The 17,880-nt window shown below is 47.4% G+C and overlaps 1 protein-coding gene across 2 annotated transcripts in view; it reads right to left on the bottom strand.

Annotated features, from left to right (window-relative positions):
* nr2e1 (nuclear receptor subfamily 2, group E, member 1) overlaps positions 1–17,880 on the bottom strand; it is a 66,049-nt gene that overhangs the window by 40,090 nt on the left and 8,079 nt on the right. For both annotated transcript variants that reach the window (XM_078400254.1, XM_078400253.1), the window contains 2 exons: positions 10,017–10,162; positions 2,766–2,853 (listed from right to left, as the gene is read on the bottom strand). In XM_078400254.1, coding sequence (XP_078256380.1) covers positions 2,766–2,853; positions 10,017–10,162 — 234 coding nt within the window. The remainder of the gene's footprint in view (positions 1–2,765; positions 2,854–10,016; positions 10,163–17,880) is intronic.

Genomic DNA, 17,880 nt, shown 5'->3' with positions numbered 1-17,880 from the left:
TGCCTGGGAGTCAGAAGATGCACTGCCGGGAACAGAGTGGGACCCATCGTGGGGGGGGGGGGGGGGGGTGCCATGAGGGAGGGGGAGAACAAAGGAGGACCTGGCTCAAGATACTTTGAAACTTTGTCAGCGCCCTTTATGTGGCGACTACTTGTATACCTTGAAGGTATTTATTCACAAAACGCTGGAGTAACTCAGCAGGTCAGGCAGCACCTCAGGAGAGAAGGAATGGGTGGCGTTTCGGGTCGAGACCCTTCTTCAGACTGTATACCATGGGTAGGTAAGCAAAGAATCTCACTGCGACTTGTCACATGTGGCACATTCAATTATCACACAAATTATTCATTCATTCATGGAACATAGGTTCGCAAGTTGTAGGAGCAGAATTAGGCCATTCGGCCCATCGAGTCTACTCTGCCATTCAATCATGGCTGATCTATCATTCCCTCTCAACCCCATTCTCCTGCCTTAACCCCATAACCCCCGACACCCGCACTAATCAAAAATCTGTCAATCTGCGCCTTAAAAATATCCAAAGACTTGGCCACAGCTGTCTGTGGCAAATAATTCCACAGATTCACCGCACCCTGGTAAAGAAATTCCCCCTCATTTCCATTCTAAAGGTACGTCCTTTTATTCTGAGGCTGATTCTAGATTGTCTCACTAGTGGAAACATTCTCTCCACATCCACTCTATCCTAGTATCAATGAGGTCCCCCCTCATCCTTTAAACTCCAGCAAGTACAGGCCCAGTGCCGTCAAACGCTCATTCATACATTTTACATTTTCTTTGAACTTCATCCCCTTTGTCCCCTTTCACACCTTACACTTCCTTACATCTGTATCTCCCTGTCCCCTGACTCAGTCTGAATAAGGACCTCGACCTGAAACGTCACCCATTCCTTCTATCCAGAGATGCTGCCTGTCCCGCAGAGTTACTCCGGCAATTTGTGTCTACCTTCGGTTTAAACCAGAATCTGCAATTCCTTCCGAATACATTATGAGCATTTTGAATGTGTTGGGCAGAAGGGGTTGTTTCTGAGCTGTATGATTCTTTGACTCCATGAGTATATCTTGAGTATATGAGCAAGGAGGTCCTACTGTAGTTGTACAGGGCCCTGGTGAGACCGCACCTGGGGTATTGTGTGCAGTTTTGGTCTCCTAATTTGAGGAAAGAAATTCTTGCTATTGTGGGAGTGCAGCGTAGGTTCACCAGGTTAATTCCCGGGATGGTGGGACTGACATATGATGAAAGAAAGGGTCGACTGGGCTTGTATTCACTGGAATTTAGAAGGATGAGAGGGGATCTTATAGAAACATATAAAATTCTTAAGGGATTGGACACACTAGATGCAGGTAAAATGTTCCCGATGTTGGGGGAGTCCAGTACCAGGGGACCCAGTTTAAGAATAAGGGGTAGGCCATTTAGTTCTGAGATGAGGAAAGACTTTTTCACACAGAGAGTTGTGAATATGTGGAATTCTCTGCCTCAGAAGGCAGCGGAGACCAATTCACTGGATGTACTCAAGAGAGAGTTAGATTTAGCTCTTAGTGCAAACGGAATCAAGGGATATGGTGAGAAAGCAGGTATGGGGTACTGATTGAGAATGATCAGCCATGATCATATTGAATGGCGGTGCTGGCTCGAAGGGCCAAATGGCCTCCTCCTGCACCTATTGTCTATGTTTCTATGTTTCTATGACACGTCAGTCAGTAAAACCAATCCTTGATTGCCCTTGAACAGGGTGAGTCGACAGGCTACTTCAGAGGGCAGATAAGATTCCATCTGTTCTGCTACTGGTCAGGAGAAAAGTTTGGCCAGACTTAGCAAGGAAAGCAGTTTGCATTGCCAAAAAGATTTTGATATGGTTGTATTTATGTACAGCGCTATCTGATATGATCGGATAGCATGCAAAACAAAGCGTTTCACCGTACCTCAGTACACGTGACGGCAATAATTGGAAACCTAAACCAAAGAAAGACACAAATTGCTGGATTAACTCAGCCAGCCTGGAGAACATGGACAGGCGGCTTTTCGGGTCCTGACCCATGTTCTCTAGTGATGCTGCCTCACTCCAGCACTCTGTGAAACGTCACCTATCCATGTTCTCCAGAGATGCTGCCTGACCCGCTGAGTTACTCCAGCACTCTGTGAAACGTCACCTATCCATGTTCTCCAGAGATGCTGCCTGACCCGCTGAGTTACTCCAGCACATTTTCCTTGACCTCCGTCCCTTTTGATCTGTCGTTTTCACACCTTACCCTTCCATATCTCTATGTCTTCCCTTTCCCCTGACTCTCAGTCTGAAGAAGGGTCTCTACCCGAAACGTCAGCCATTCCTTTTTCTCCAGAGATGCTGCCTGACCCGCTGAGTTACTCCAGCACTCTGTGAAACGTCACCTATCCATGTTCTCCACAGATGCTGCCTGACCCGCTGAGTTACTCCAGCACTCTGTGAAACGTCACCTATCCATGTTCTCCACAGATGCTGCCTGACCCGCTGAGTCACTCCAGCACTTTGCTTCCATCTTTAGTATTAACCAGCATCTGCAGTTCCTTTTGATTCGGGGGTGGGTGGAGTGTGATTAGTAGCCAACATGTAGGTTGATTTGTAAGAAGCCCATTCCATCCGAAACAACATTTTGCCAATGGTATATTCTGGTGAAGAGTTAAGTCAAGCGGGCAATGTTTGCACACGCAAACACCAAATAAACTCAGAGTGGATGGCATCACAGCAATGTGACAGCAGAAATAAAGCATCTTACCGTCTTTGTTCATGTTAACTTCAAGACATTTTTTCAGTCGGCAGGCTCGACATTGATTTCTGTGCGTCTTGTCTACGGGGCATCCGCCCTACAGAAAACAACAAAATATACACAATAAATAACTGGAAACGATGAAAGGGAACGAACCACCAGACTCAGGAACAGCTTCTTCCCCTCTGTTATCAGGCTTCTGAACGGTCCTTCCATCAGCTAGGGTACCGTCCCATTCACCTCTATCCCACTGCGGACATTAGACTTTGTCTCTGGAACTGATGCACTACAATGCCGGACACTCCTGGCAAGCAGACCGGACTCGCCCGGCACGGTCGCGACCCGGGAACCCGCCCGAACGCTCCTCGGTCGGTCGGCATAACCGGGAGGGAGATGTAGACGTCGGAGGTGAGGAACAAGGGACGGTAGGAGGGTGAACTGGGGTAATGCCGCCAGCGCCTTCAATCTGGGGGAGAGGAGAGGAGAGGAGAGGAGAGGAGAGGAGAGGAGAGGAGAGGAGAGGAGAGGAGAGGAGAGGAGAGGAGAGGAGAGGAGAGGAGAGGAGAGGAGAGGAGAGGAGAGGAGAGGAGAGGAGAGGAGAGGAGAGGAGAGGAGAGGAGAGGAGAGGAGAGGAGAGGAGAGGAGAGGAGAGGAGAGGAGAGGAGAGGAGAGGAGAGGAGAGGAGAGGAGAGGAGAGGAGAGGAGAGGAGAGGAGAGGAGAGGAGAGGAGAGGAGAGGAGAGGAGAGGAGAGGAGAGGAGAGGAGAGGAGAGGAGAGGAGAGGAGAGGAGAGGAGAGGAGAGGAGAGGAGAGGAGAGGAGAGGAGAGGAGAGGAGAGGAGAGGAGAGGAGAGGAGAGGAGAGGAGAGGAGAGGAGAGGAGAGGAGAGGAGAGGAGAGGAGAGGAGCGTTGGTTGGTTGGTTGGTTCACGGGAACTGCTCCAGTACATCGGCCTTTTAAATAATGTACATTTGGACTTTTAAATAATGGTGGCGCCCACATGTGTAATATATGCAAAAATAATTTCACTGTGCAGTTGCACATGTGACAAATATAGCACCATTGACTATTGACCATTGATAACTATATCCTGCACTCTGTATCTTCCCCTTTGCTCTACCTATTTGATTGACTCACCAGTCACTTCCGGACCCACAGTCACCAATCCTCCAACTGAAAGTGAAGTCATGGTCATCTTCCAACCCGATGGACGAACAACAACAACAACAACACCTATTTTGACTTGATTGCATTTATGTATTTGATCTGAATGGATAGCATGCAAAACAAAGCCTTTCACTGTCCCTAGACAGTACACATGACAGTAATAAACCTAAACCTAATGACATATTTCACTTTAAGTGACAAGTTAAGACCTTGCTGTAATAGTTTGCTAAGTAGGTACATTTAATAATGTCAGGGCCCATGGTTTTAGCAAAGATGAAAGTCTAAATATGATGTTTGGATAGGCACACGCATGTGCAGGGAAAGGAGATTATCTTCACTTGGCATCATACTCAGCATAGGAATTGTGGGCCAAAGGGCCAGCTCCTGTCCTGTACTGTTCTATGCTCTATGATTGACCAAACAACTCAAACCAACATGACCCTTGTTCCCTTTAGCACTCTTATCGAAACAGATAAGATTATTAAGGGGTTGGACACGTTAGAGGCAGGAAACATGTTCCCAATGTTGGGGGAGTCCAGAACAAGGGGCCACAGTTGAAGAATAAGGGGTAGGCCAATTAGAACGAAGATGAGGAATACCTTTTCAGTTAGAGAGTTGTAAATCTGTGGAATTCTCTGCCTCAGAAGGCAGTGGAGGCCAATTCTCTGATTGCATTCAAGAGAGAGCTGGATAGAGCTCTTAAGGATAGCGGAGTCAGGGGGTATGGGGAGAAGGCAGGAACGGGGTACTGATTGAGAATGATCAGCCATGATCACATTGAATGGCGGTGCTGGCTCGAAGGGTCGAATGACCTCCTCCTGCACCTATTGTCTATTGTATCTTCCCCTTTGCTCTTTGATCTATCAATTTGTACGGGTGTCAGAGGTTACGGGGAGAAGGCAGGAGAATGGGGTTAGGAGGGGGAAGTAGAGCAGGTTCTTGACCACAAAAGGGCAATGGGGGGGGGGGGGGGGTTGCAAGGCATTACCGAGGGTGGTCACTTGGCCTCCACAGAAGGTTGTGGAGGACAAGTCAATGGATATTGTTACAGCAGACAGAGATAGATTCTTGATTAGTACGAGTGTCATGAGCTATGGGGAGAAGGCAGGAGAATGGGGTTAGGAGGGAGAGATAGATAAGCCATGATGGAATGGCGGGGTAGACTTGATGGGCCGAATGGCCTTATTCTACTCCTATCACTTATGTGTGACCTTATGATCTATTGGACTTGAGTTTGAACCAACTATATCTGTGTATGGTTTATCTGATTTGATTGGCCAACACAAAGCTGTTCACTGTACCTCAGTGCACGTGACAATGATACAACTAAATCATAAACACAGGGCAGACACAAAAATCTGGAGTAACTCAGCGGGACAGGCAGCATCACTGGCCATAAACGCAGGGCCACATTGCAAAAGTTTTTACTTATGAAAACGTGGTACATTCATTGCCAGACCAGTTCCACATTCATCTCCAAGGTGTCAATGAATATGGAACAGTACAACACAGAAGCAGGCCCTTCAGACCACAAGGTCTGTGCCGAACTTGATGCCAAGACCAACACTTAGCTGTCTGCACTTAATCCATATCCCTGCATTCCCTGCATATCCATGTGCCTATCCAACAGTCCCCTAAACACCACTGTTGTTTCTGCCCCCACCACCACTGGCAATAAGTTCCAGGCATTCACCACTGTGTAAAAAACGTGCCCCTGATGTCATAGATACATAGATGCATTGAAAATAGGTGCAGGAGGAGGCCATTCGGCCCTTCGAGCCAGCACCGCCATTCAATGTGATCATGCCTGATCATCCACAGTCAGTATCCCATTCCTGCCTTCTCCCCATACCCCTTGATTCCGCTAGCCCTAAGAGCTCTATCTAGCTCTCTCTTGAAAGCATCCAGTGAATCGGCCTCCACTGCCTTCCGAGGCAGAGAATTCCACAAATTCACAACTCTCTGGGCGAAAAGGTTTTTTCTCATCTCAGTTCTAAATGGCCTACCCCTTATTCTTAAACTGTGGCCACTGGTTCTGGACTCCCCCAACATCGGGAACATGTTTCCTGCATCTAGCTTGTCCAATCCCTTAATAATTTCTTTAAACTCTTCCTCTCTCACCTTAAAGCTATGCCCTCTAATATTTGGTATTTCCATGCTGGGATAAAGGTTCTGACTCTCTACCCAATTCTATATATTTCTATCAGGTCTCCCCACAACCTTGAGAAAGTACACTGTAAACGGCTCGATTGTGATCATGTACAGTCTTTCTGCTCACTGGATAGCACGCAACAAAAAGCTTTTCACTGTAATTTGGTACACGTGACAATAAAACCGATCGCAATCTCAAACAATCCACGTTTTGTCCAACTTCTCCCTGAGGCTAATGCCTCCTCATGCAAACATCCTTGACATGTCACATAAACTTGCTTAAAATAGTAATACCCATGCAGCACCATTGAGCAGTTTTGGGCCCCATATCTGAGGAGGGCTGTGGAGAGGGTCCAGAGGAGGTTTACAGGAATGGTCCCAGGAATGAGTGGGTTAACGGATGTCGAGCGTTTGGCGGCTCTGGGCCTGTGCTCGCTGGAGTTTAAAAAGATGAGGGGGGGGGGAACCTCACCGAAACTTCTCGAATAGTGAAAGTCCTGGATAGAACGGATGTGAAGAGGATGTTTCCACTAGTGGGAGAGTCTAGGACCAGAGGCCACAGCCTCAGAATAAAAGGACGTACCTTTAGAAAGGAGATGAGGAGGGATTTCTTTAGACAGATGGTGCTGAATCTGTGGAATTCTTTGTCACAGAAGGCTGGGAACTCCAAGTCAATGGGCATTATTAAAGCAGAGATTGATAGATTCGCAATTAGTAAGGGTGCCAATAGACAATAGACAATGGGTGCGGGAGGAGGCCATTCGGCCCTTTGAGCCAGCACCGCCATTCAATGTGATCATGGCTGATCATTCTCAATCAGTACCCCATTCCTGCCTTCTCCCCATACCCCCTGACTCCGCTATCCTTAAGAGCTCTATCCAGCTCTCTCTTGAATGCCAGGGGTTAGAGGAGAAGGCAGGAGAATGGGGTCGAGAGGGAAAGATGGATCAGCCATGATTGAATGGCGGAGTAGACGATGGGCCGAATGGCCTAATTCTGCTCCTAGAACTGTATTAACGTATTAACATTGATTGTTAGAGTCTATTCTATCCTCAAGCCAGTTTCAGCTTATTTTAGTTTATTGTCACGTGTACCGAGGTACAGTGAAAAGCTTTTGTTGCACGCTATCCAGTCAGCGGAAAGACAATACATGATTACAATCGAGCCATTTACAGCGTACAGATACATTATAATGGAAGAACGTTCAGTGCAAGGTAAAGCCAGCAAAGTCCCATCAATGATAGTCTGGGGGTCACCATTGAGGTAGATAGTAGTTCAGCACTGCACTCTACACCGATGAGCCAAACAATTATGACCACTGACAGGCGAAGCGAATAACATTGATTATCTTGTTACAATGGCACCTGTCAAGGGGTGGGATTTATTAGGCAGCAAGTGAACAGTCAGTTCTTGAAGTTGATGTGTTGGATTCAGGAGAAATGGGCAGGAGTAAAGACCTGAGCGACTTTGACAAGGGCCAAATTGTTATGGCCAGATTACTGGGTCAGAGCATCTCTGAAACGGCAAGGCTTGTGGGGTGCTCCCGGTCAGCAGTGGTGAGTACCTACCGACAGTGGTCCGAGGAGGGACAAACCACAAACCGGCGACAGACAGGGTGTTGGGCACCCAAGGCTGATCAATGCGCGAGGGCAAAGAAGGCTATCCCGTCTGGTCCGAACCGATGGAAGATCTACTATGGCACAAGTCACAGAAAGTTTTAATGGTGGTCACGGGAGGAATGTGTCAGAACACACAGTGCATCGCACCCTGCTGCGTATGGGGCTGTACACGGAGGACCAACAGCGTATTAGGCAGCTGGTCATAATGTTCTGGCTCATCAGGTCATAATGTTTTGGCTGATCGGTGTAGTTGTAGGCAGGATGGGTTCACTTGCCTGATAACGGCTGGGAAGAAACTGTCCCTGAATCTGGAGGTGTGTGCCCGTCTCTGAAACCCGGGGTCTGGAACCCAAACAAAATACCTCCTGGATGGGACTTTGATGGTCACCCCATCCCAAATTATAAAGGGGAGTTGACACAATGTTTGATTCTAACCGTAAACCACAGAGGGCAGTGGAGGCCAAATCACTGGATGGATTTAAGAGATAGTTAGATAGAGCTCTAGGGGCTAGCGGAATCGAGGGATATGGGGAGAAGGCAGGCACGGGTTATTGATTGGGGACGATCAGCCATGATCACAATGAATGGCGGTGCTGGCTCGAAGGGCCGAATGGCCTCCTCCTGCACCTATTTTCTATGTTATCGTCATGTGCACCCAAGGTACAGTGAAAATCTTTTTAGTTGCGTGCTATCCAGTCAGCGGAAAGGGTGTGTATGATTACAACCAAGCCTTCCACAGTCTACAGATACAGGATGAAGAGGATAAAGTGTAGTGCGATAAAAGTCCGATACAGTCCGATTAAGATTGTTTGGATGTACCTCTCCAATGAGGTAGATGGTATGTGTGAGCAATTCTCTAGTTGGTATAAGGCTGCTTGGCCAAATTTCACAAATCCCCACAAATAGGCAACAGTGCCTGAATAGTTTAGTTTAGTTTAAGTTACTTTAGTTTATTGTCACGTACTGTGAGGTACCGCGAAGGTACCAGTCAGCAGAAAGACTATCCATACGATGAGCGTTTGATGACACTGGACCGGTTCTCACTGGAGTTTAGAAGGATGAGGGAGGACCTCATTGAAACTTTCAAAATAAAGGCTTGGATAGAGTGGATGTGGAGAGGATGTTTCAACTGGTGGGAGAGTCTCGGACCAGAGGACACAGCCTCAGAATTAAAGGACGTACCTAAGGGGTAGGCCATTTAGAACAGAGATGAGGAAAACTTTTTTAGTCAGAGAATCTGTGGAATTCTCTGCCTCAGAAGGCAGTGGAGGCCAATTCTCTGAATACATTCAAGAGAGAGCTAGATAGAGCTCTTAAGGATAGCGGAGTCAGGGGGTATGGGGAGAAGGCAGGAACCGGGTACTGATTGAGAATGATCAGCCATGATCACATTGAATGGCGGCGCTGGCTCGAAGGGCCGAATGGCCTTCTCCTGCACCTATTTTCTATTGTCTATTGTCTATTGAGGTGAGGAGGAATTTCTTTAGCCAGAGGGTGGTGAATCTGTGGAATTCATTGCCACAGAAGGCTGTGGAGGCCAAGTCAATGGATATTTTTAAGGCAGAGATAGATAGATTCTTGATTAGTGCGGGTATCAGGAGCTATGGGGAGAAGGCTGGAGAATGGGGTTAGGAGGGAGACATAGATCAGCCATGATTGAATGGCAGAGTAGACTCGATGGGGCAAGTGGCCTATTTCTGCTCCCATCACTTATGAACTAATGAACTATATATGATTACAATCAAGCTGCCCACATGGTACAGATAGAAACATAGAAACACAGAAAGCGGGTGCAGGAGTAGGCCATTCGGCCCTTCGAGCCAGCACCTCCATACAATATGATCATATAGTATAAGAAAATAACTGCAGATGCTGGTACAAATCGAAGGTATTTATTCACAAAATGCTGGAGTAACTCAGCAGGTCAGGCAGCATCTCGGGAGAGAAGGAATGGGCGACGTTTCGTGTCGAGACCCTTCAGTCTGAAGAAGGGTCTCGACCCGAAACGTCATCCATTCCTTCTCTCCTGAGATGCTGCCTGACCTGCTGAGTTACTCCAGCATTTTGTGAATAAATACAATATGATCATGGCTGATCATCCAAAATCAGTACCCGGTTCCTGCTTTCTCCCCACATCCCTTGATTCTGTTGACCCTAAGAGCTAAATCTAACTCTCTCTTGAAAAAAACATCAAGTGAATTGGAGTCCACGGAATTCCAGATACAGACAGGATAACTACATCTCCTTTTCAAGCTGTGCATCGGCACAATAGCCGGTGTCAGGGAACTGCTGGAGGGCAACCCGCGGGGTCCGGCACACTGCTACCTGGTTTCCTGATTTACAAACGTAGGTTCTGTTCCTGCGAATGCTGCGCTTGAAGAACCCCGAACAGCCGTCACACGCGTACACGCCATAGTGTTTGCCTGAGCTGCGATCACCGCACACTTTGCAGGGAATATCCAAAATGCGACCTGCGGAAAGACAAAATTGGCTGAGTGAGATAAGACACAAGCAACTACAGATGCTGGTTAACAACAACAACAAAAAACCCCACCACACATAAAACCACACATTAGAAGGATAAGAGGGGAATCTTGTTGACAATAGACAATAGACAATAGACAATAGGTGCAGGAGTAGGCCATTCAGCCCTTCGAGCCAGCACCGCCATTCAATGCGATCATGGCTGATCACTATCAATCAGTACCCCGTTCCTGCCTTCTCCCCATACCCCCTCACTCCGCTATCCTTAAGAGCTCTATCCAGCTCTCTCTTGAAAGCATCCAACGAACTGGCCTCCACTGCCTTCTGAGGCAGAGAATTCCACACCTTCACCACCCTCTGACTGAAAAAGTTCTTCCTCATCTCCGTTCTAAATGGCCTACCCCTTATTCTCAAACTGTGGCCCCTTGTAGGATATATAGGATTGTTAAGGGATAGACAGGAGTAGGCCATTCGGCCCTTCGAGCCAGCACCGCCATTCAATGTGATCATGGCTGATCATTCTCAATCAGTACCCCGTTCCTGCCTTCTCCCCATACCCCCTGACTCCGCTATCCTTAAGAGCTCTTGGACACGCTAGAGGCAGGAAACATGTTCCCAATGTTGGGGGGGAGTCCAGAACCAGGGGGCCACAGTTTAAGAATAAGGGGTAGCCCATTCAGAACGGAGATGAGGAAAAAAACTTTTTCACCCAGAGAGTTGTGAATCTGTGGAATTCTCTGCCTCAGAAGGCAGTGGAGGCCAATTCTCTGAATGCATTCAAGAGAGAGTTAGATAGAGCTCTTAATGATAGCGGAGTCAGGGGGTGTGGGGAGAAGGCAGGAACGGGGTACTGATTGTGGATGATCAGCCATGATCATGGGGAATGGTGGTGCTGGCTCGAAGGGCCAAATGGCCTACTCCTGCACCTGTTGTCTATTGTCTATTGCTGGAGTATCTCAGCGGGTCAGGCAGCATCTCTGGAGAACATGGATAGGTGACGTTTCGGGTCGATACCCTACTTCAGACTCTGATTTGGTGATAATAGTTTAGTTTAGTTTAATTTAGGTTAGTTTAGTTTAGTTTAGATAAACACAAAATGCTGGAGTAACTCAGCGGGACGGGCAGCATCTCTAGAGAAGGAATGGGAGGCGTGTCGGGTCGAGACTCTTCGTTTAGTTTCAATAGAAACATAGAAAAAAATGGGTGCAGGAGTAGGCCATTCGGCCTTCGAGCAAGCACCACCATTCAATATGATCATGGCTCAACATTTAAAATCAGTACCCCGTCCCTGCTTTCTCCCCATATCCCTTGATTCCGTTAGCCCGAAGAGCTAAATCTAACTCTCTCTTGAAAGCTTCCAGTTAATTGGCCTCCACTGCCTTCTGTGGCAGAGAATTCCACAGATTCACAACTCTCTGGGTGAAAATGTGTTTCCTCATCACAGTCCTAAATGGCCGACCCCTTATTCTTAAACTGTGACCCCTGGTTCTGGACTCCCCCCCAACATCGGGAACATTTTACCTGCATCTACCCTGTCCAATCCTTTAAGAATGTTATATGTTTCGAGATTATTAGTTTAGAGATACGGGCGAGGTCTCGGATAGAACCAGTGTGTGGCGTGATTGTTACAGACAATAAACAATAGGTGCAGGAGGATGCCATTCGGCCCTTCGATCCAGCACCGCCATTCAATATGATCATGGCTGATCATTGAGAATGATCAGTACCCCGTTCCTGCCTTCTCCCCATACCCCTGACTCCGCTATCCTTAAGAGCTCTATCTAGCACTCTCTTGAATGCATTCAGAGAATTGGCCTCCACTGCCTTCTGAGGCAGAGAATTCCACAGATTTACAATTCTCTGACTGAAAAAGTTTTTCCTCATCTCCGTTCTAAATGGCCTACCCCTTATTCTTAAACTGTGGCCCCTTGTTTTGGACTCCCCCAACATTGGGAACATGTTTCCTGCCCCTAACGTGTCCAACCCCTTAATAATCTTATATATAATCTTATAATCAAAAACCTGCACGTCTTTGGAGTGTGGGAGGAAAGCGGAGCACCCGGAGAAAACCCACGCGGGTCACGGGGAGAAGGTACAAAATCCGTACAGACAGCGGCCGTAGTCAGGATGGAAGCCGGGTCTCTGGCGCTGTGAGGCAGCAACTCTACCGCTGTGCCGCCCAGCAGATTGTAAATCACCGTTAGTGTGGTTCAGGTATAAGAGTTATTACCTTCAGGCAGATCGCATTAGTCAGTTACATTAATTAGTATCAAGCAAGGAAATTTGCGGTGACCAGATTTCTCCAGACACAGTATTTTGACTCATATAATCATTGGCATCATATCAACAAACAGACACGGGTGAAGGCAATCTACAAGCGCGGTAGTAAATGTCAATATAGAGGCTTGGGGATGAAATAACTTTGCAGGGAAAAAATGGCTTTACTTACATACATTGGACCCACATTCAGTTTAGTTTAGTTTAGTTTAGTTAGAGATACAGCGCGGAAACAGGCCCTTCGGCCCACCGAGCCCACACCGACCAGCGATCCCCGCATACTAACACTATCCTACACACACACTAGGGACAATTTACGTGCATTAACCTACAAACCTGTAGGTCTTTGGATTGTGGGGGGGGAAAGAACTGAAGATCTTGGACACGTTAGAGGCAGGAAACATGTTCCCAATGTTGGGGGAGTCCAGAACAAGGGGCCACAGTTTAAGAATAAGGGGTCAGCCATTTAGAACTGAGATGAGGAAAAACTTTTTCAGTCAGAGAGTTGTGAATCTGTGGAATTCTCTGCCTCAGAAGGCAGTGGAAGCCAATTCTCTGAATGCATTCAAGAGAGAGCTAGATAGAGCTCTTAAGGATAGCGGAGTCAGGGGGTATGGGGAGAAGGCGGGAACGGGGTACTGATTGAGAATGATCAGCCATGATCACATTGAATGGCGGTGCTGGCTCGAAGGGCTGAATGGCCTCCTCCTGCACCTATTGTCTATTGTCTAAAACCCAGGCGGATCACAGGGAGAAGGTACAAACTGGCCCACGGTCAGGTTGGAAGCCGGGTCTCTGGCGCTGCAAGGCACAACTCTCCGGCTTCGCCTTCAAGATAACCACGATTGAGCGCCTATATAAACCTCATTAACCTATACAAATCATAAATCGATAACTACCTATCGAGGCTTATGGAATTCGGCAACGTTTGACAACAGACAACAGGTGCAGGAGTAGGCCATTCGGCCCTTCGAGCCAGCACCGCCATTCACAGTCTGAAGAAGTTCAAATTCAGTCTGAAGAAGGGTCTCGACACGAAACGTCACCCATTCCCTCTCTCCTAGATGCTGCCTGACCTGCTGAGTTACTCCAGCATTTTGTGATACCCGCCATTCACTGTGATTTTTTTTTAGATTTAAAGATACAGCGTGGAAACAGGCACTTCGGCCCACCGAGTCCGCGCCGCCCAGCGATCCCCGCACATTAACACTATCCTACACACACTAGGGACATTTTTTACATTTACTCAGTCAATTAACCTACATACATGTACCTCTTTGGAGTGTGGGAGGAAACCCACGCAGGTCACGGGGAGAACGTACAAACTCGTACAGACGGCGCCCGTAGTCAGGATCGAACCTGAGTCTCCGGCGCTGCATTCGCTGTAAGGCAGCAACTCTACCGCTGCGCCACCGTGCCACCATGGCTGATCATCCACAGTACCCCGTTCCTGCCTTCTCCCCATATCCCCTGACACCGCTATGATTAAGAGCTCTATCTAACTCTCTCTTAAAAGCATCCAGGGAATTGGCCTCCACTGCCTTCTGAGGCAGAGAGTTCCACAGATTCACAACTCTCTGACTGAAAAAGTTTTTCTTCATCTCAGTTCTAAATGGCCTACCCCTTATTCTTAAACTGTGGCCCCTGGTTCTGGACTCCCCCAACATTGGGAACATGTTTCCTGCCTCTAACGTGTCCAATCCCTTAATAATCTTATATGTTTCAATAAGATCCCCTCTCATCCTTCTAAATTCCAGTGTATACAAGCCCAGTCGCTCCAGTCTTTCAACATATGACAGTTCCGCCATTCCGGGAATTAACCTGGTGAACCTGGTGAACCTACGCTGCAAGCCCTCAATAGCAAGAATATCCTTCCTCAAATGTGGAGACCAAAACTGCACACAGTACTCCAGGTGCGGTCTCACTAGGGCCCTGTACAGCTGCCATTATTCATAAACTTAAAACATGATAAGATGTTGTAAATGAACGCTGTAAAGCACGTTATTTCGCCGTCTTACGTTGAAAATGAATGAAAAGTCTGCCTGTATAAGCTCCCGAAGAAGAAGAATCTGAAGAAGGGTTTAGACCTGAAGAAATGTCACCCATTCTTTGTCTCCAGAGATGCTGCCTGTCCCGCTGAGTTACTCCAGCATTTTGTGCCTATCTTCAGCTCCTAACACGGTGGACAATTGGTAAATCGACCGCCTCTTGTAAACTGGCTGGTGAACTCATTTACTCTGAGAAACTTTAAAAGCTGCCTCTCTGGAGAAAAAGAATGGGTGGCGTTTCGGGTCGGGTCTGAAGAAGGGTTTCGACCTGACACATCACCCGTCCATGTTCTCCACAGATGCTGCCTGACCCGCTGAGTTACTCCAGCACTCTGTGAAACGTCACCTATCCATGTTCTCCAGAGATGCTGCCTGACCCGCTGAGTTACTCCAGCACTCTGTATCATTTCAGATACTATTAATGATTGCGCTCTATATCTATTATGTTTACAAATCCTCAATAGTCGACATGTAGGCAGTTATCTGATAAGACACAACGCGCTCGAGTAACTCAGCGGGTCAGGCAGCATCTCTGGATAAATAGGCACGGTGGTGCAGCGGTAGAGTTGCTGCCTCACAGCGCCAGAGATCCAGGTTCGATCCTGCCTGTACGGAGTTTGTTGGTTCTCCCTGTGACCTCGTGGGTTTTCTCCGGGTGCTCCGTTTTTCCCCACACTCCAAAGACGTGCAGGTCTGTAGGTTAATTGGCCTCGGTAAATTATAAATTGTCCCTAGTGTATAGGATAGTGTTAGTGTGCATGGACTTGTGTGCAGTTTTGGTCTCCAAATTTGAGGAAGGATATTCTTGCTATTGAGGGCGTGCAGCTTAGGTTTACTGGGTTAATTCCCGGAATGGCGGGACTGTCATATGTTGAAAGACTGGAGCAACTAGGCTTGCATACACTGGAATTTAGAAGGATGAGAGGGGATCTTATCGAAACGTATAAGATAATTAAGGGGTTGGACACGTTAGAGGCAGGAAACATGTTCCCAATGTTGGGGGAGTCCAGAACAAGGGGCCACAGTTTAAGAATAAGGGGTAGGCCATTTAGAACGGAGATGAGGAAAAACTTTTTCAGTCAAAGAGTTGGGAATCTGTGGAATTCCCTGCCTCAGAAGGCAGTGGAGGCCAATTCTCTGAATGCATTCAAGAGAGAGCTAGATAGAGCTCTTAAGGATAGCGGAGTCGGGGTATGGGGAGAAGGCAGGAACGGGGTACTGATTGAGAATGATCAGCCATGATCGCAGTGAATGGTGGTGCTGGCTCGAAGGGCCGAATGGCCTCCTGCACCTATTGTCTATTGTCTATTGTCTATTGACTCAGTGGGCCGACGGGCCTGTTTCCGCGCTGTATCTCTAAAGTAAAGTAAAGTAAACTAAACTAAAGATGTGTCGTTTCGGAATTGAACCCCGTCTTCAGTGTGAAAGTAGAGTGGAGGCGAGGGGTTGGGGAGATAAAAGTAATCCCAAATAGGCACAAAATGCTGGAGTAACTCAGCGGGACAGGCAGCATCTCTGGAGAGAAAGAATGGGTGACAATAGACAATAGGTGCAGGAGGAGGCCATTCGGCCCTTCGAGCCAGCACCGCCATTCAATGTGATCATGGCTGATCATTCTCAATCAGTACCCCGTTCATGCCTTCTCCCCATACCCCCTTGACTCCGCTATCCTTAAGAGCTCTATCTAGCTCTCTCTTGAATGCATTCAGAGAATTGGCTCCACTGCCTTCTGAGGCAGAGAATTCCACAGATTCACAACTCTCTGATTTGAAAACGTTTTTCCTCATCTCAGTTCTAAACTTTTCAGTCAGAGAGTTGTGAATCTGTGGAATTCTCTGCCTCAGAAGGCAGTGGAGGCCAATTCTCTGAATGCATTCAAGAGAGAGTCCCCTTGTTCTGGACTCCCCCAACATTGGGAACATGTCGAGACCCTTCATCGGACCTTTCGACTCGAAACGTCACCTATTCCTTCTCTCCAGAGATGCCGCCTGTCCCGCTGAGTTTATTTTTTTTTTTGGTGTGTGTGTCTATCTTCGGGTGTAAACCAGCATCTGCAGTTCCTTGCTTGCAACAAAAAAAAAGTTATCTCGCGTTGATTGTCCGTCGTTGAATGACTGGGCCAAGAAACGACGCGTGAAGTCGGGCAGTTTGGCTTTCGCAGAGCATGGGAATGTGAAAGCTGGGGTAATCAGAGCCCCAGACGGCTGTAACAATGTGTGCGAGCGATAGTCAAACGAGGAGTCGGAGCGTTTGGGGGGTGGGGGAGTGTTGAGTTAATGATTCCTCATTGAACGTGTTGACTGCTTCCAATGAAGACGAGCCGTCATGATGTTCCCAAATGAGTGCTGACAGCTTGCTGACAAGGCTGGTGGGAAAAAAACGGCACTGCGGTGCGTAAGGGGGGGGGGGAATTAAACCCTCTAAAGATGCGAATTCAGAAATTGCATTATGAGCCGGGGTGGGGTGGGCAGGAAAAATAGGGACCATCGAGTCATATTTAAACAGATATCTGATTAACGTCAGCGTCTGGGTGGAAATGAAATGATTTGGTAAAATGTGTAATGATGTGACTAACTCCCCACCTGCCCATTCACTCGTTCATTCATATCCATTCATTCAGCCGTGACCTGTCAAAAGCGGTAGCATGAGAATTCGGAAATACCAGCAAAGATGCAGGGGAAAGCAATCGAGGTGAAGGACACCCTTCAATGGAAGGGCGCAAATTTCATTTAACAGTTACAAAGTCCAGCCCAAACCCACGGGGGTTCGTGATATACATAATACTAGATCAGATTTATAGTAAACATCGAGGATATTTATTTATAAGAAAATAACTGCAGATGCTGGTACAAATCGAAGGTATTTATTGACAAAGTGCTGGAGTAACTCAGCAGGTCGGGCAGCATCTCGGGAGAGAAGGAACGGGTGACGTTTCGGGTCGAGACCCTTCTCCAGCACTTTGAGGATATTTATTTACACGTTACTGCGTCAAATTTACTTTGTTCCGGCAATGGTGAATCTGAGGAATTCACTGCCACAGAAATCAATGGATTATTTTAAAGGCAGAGATAGACAATTTTTCTTGATTAGTACGGGTGTCAGGGGTTGTGGGGAGAAGGCAGGAGAATGGGGTTGAGAGGGAAAGATAAATCAGCCATGATTGAATGGCGGAGTGGACTTGATGGGCCGAATGGTCTAATTCTGCTCCTATCACACATTAACTTATGAACTTATGAACATTGCAAAATCCAGTCAACACATGGGCTTCGTAATATAGATAATACTAGATGAAATTTGACGTGTGTAAACGTTGAGGATATTACACGCTACTTCGTCAAATTTACTTAAAACGGATTATGGTGCAGTCTGTGGAATTCATT

Source organism: Rhinoraja longicauda, chromosome 5, assembly GCF_053455715.1.
Source record: "Rhinoraja longicauda isolate Sanriku21f chromosome 5, sRhiLon1.1, whole genome shotgun sequence".
Taxonomy (NCBI): Eukaryota; Metazoa; Chordata; class Chondrichthyes; order Rajiformes; family Arhynchobatidae; genus Rhinoraja; species Rhinoraja longicauda.
The sequence above is the reverse complement of the archived record's forward strand: the minus strand, read 5'-3'. Positions and strand labels throughout refer to the sequence as shown.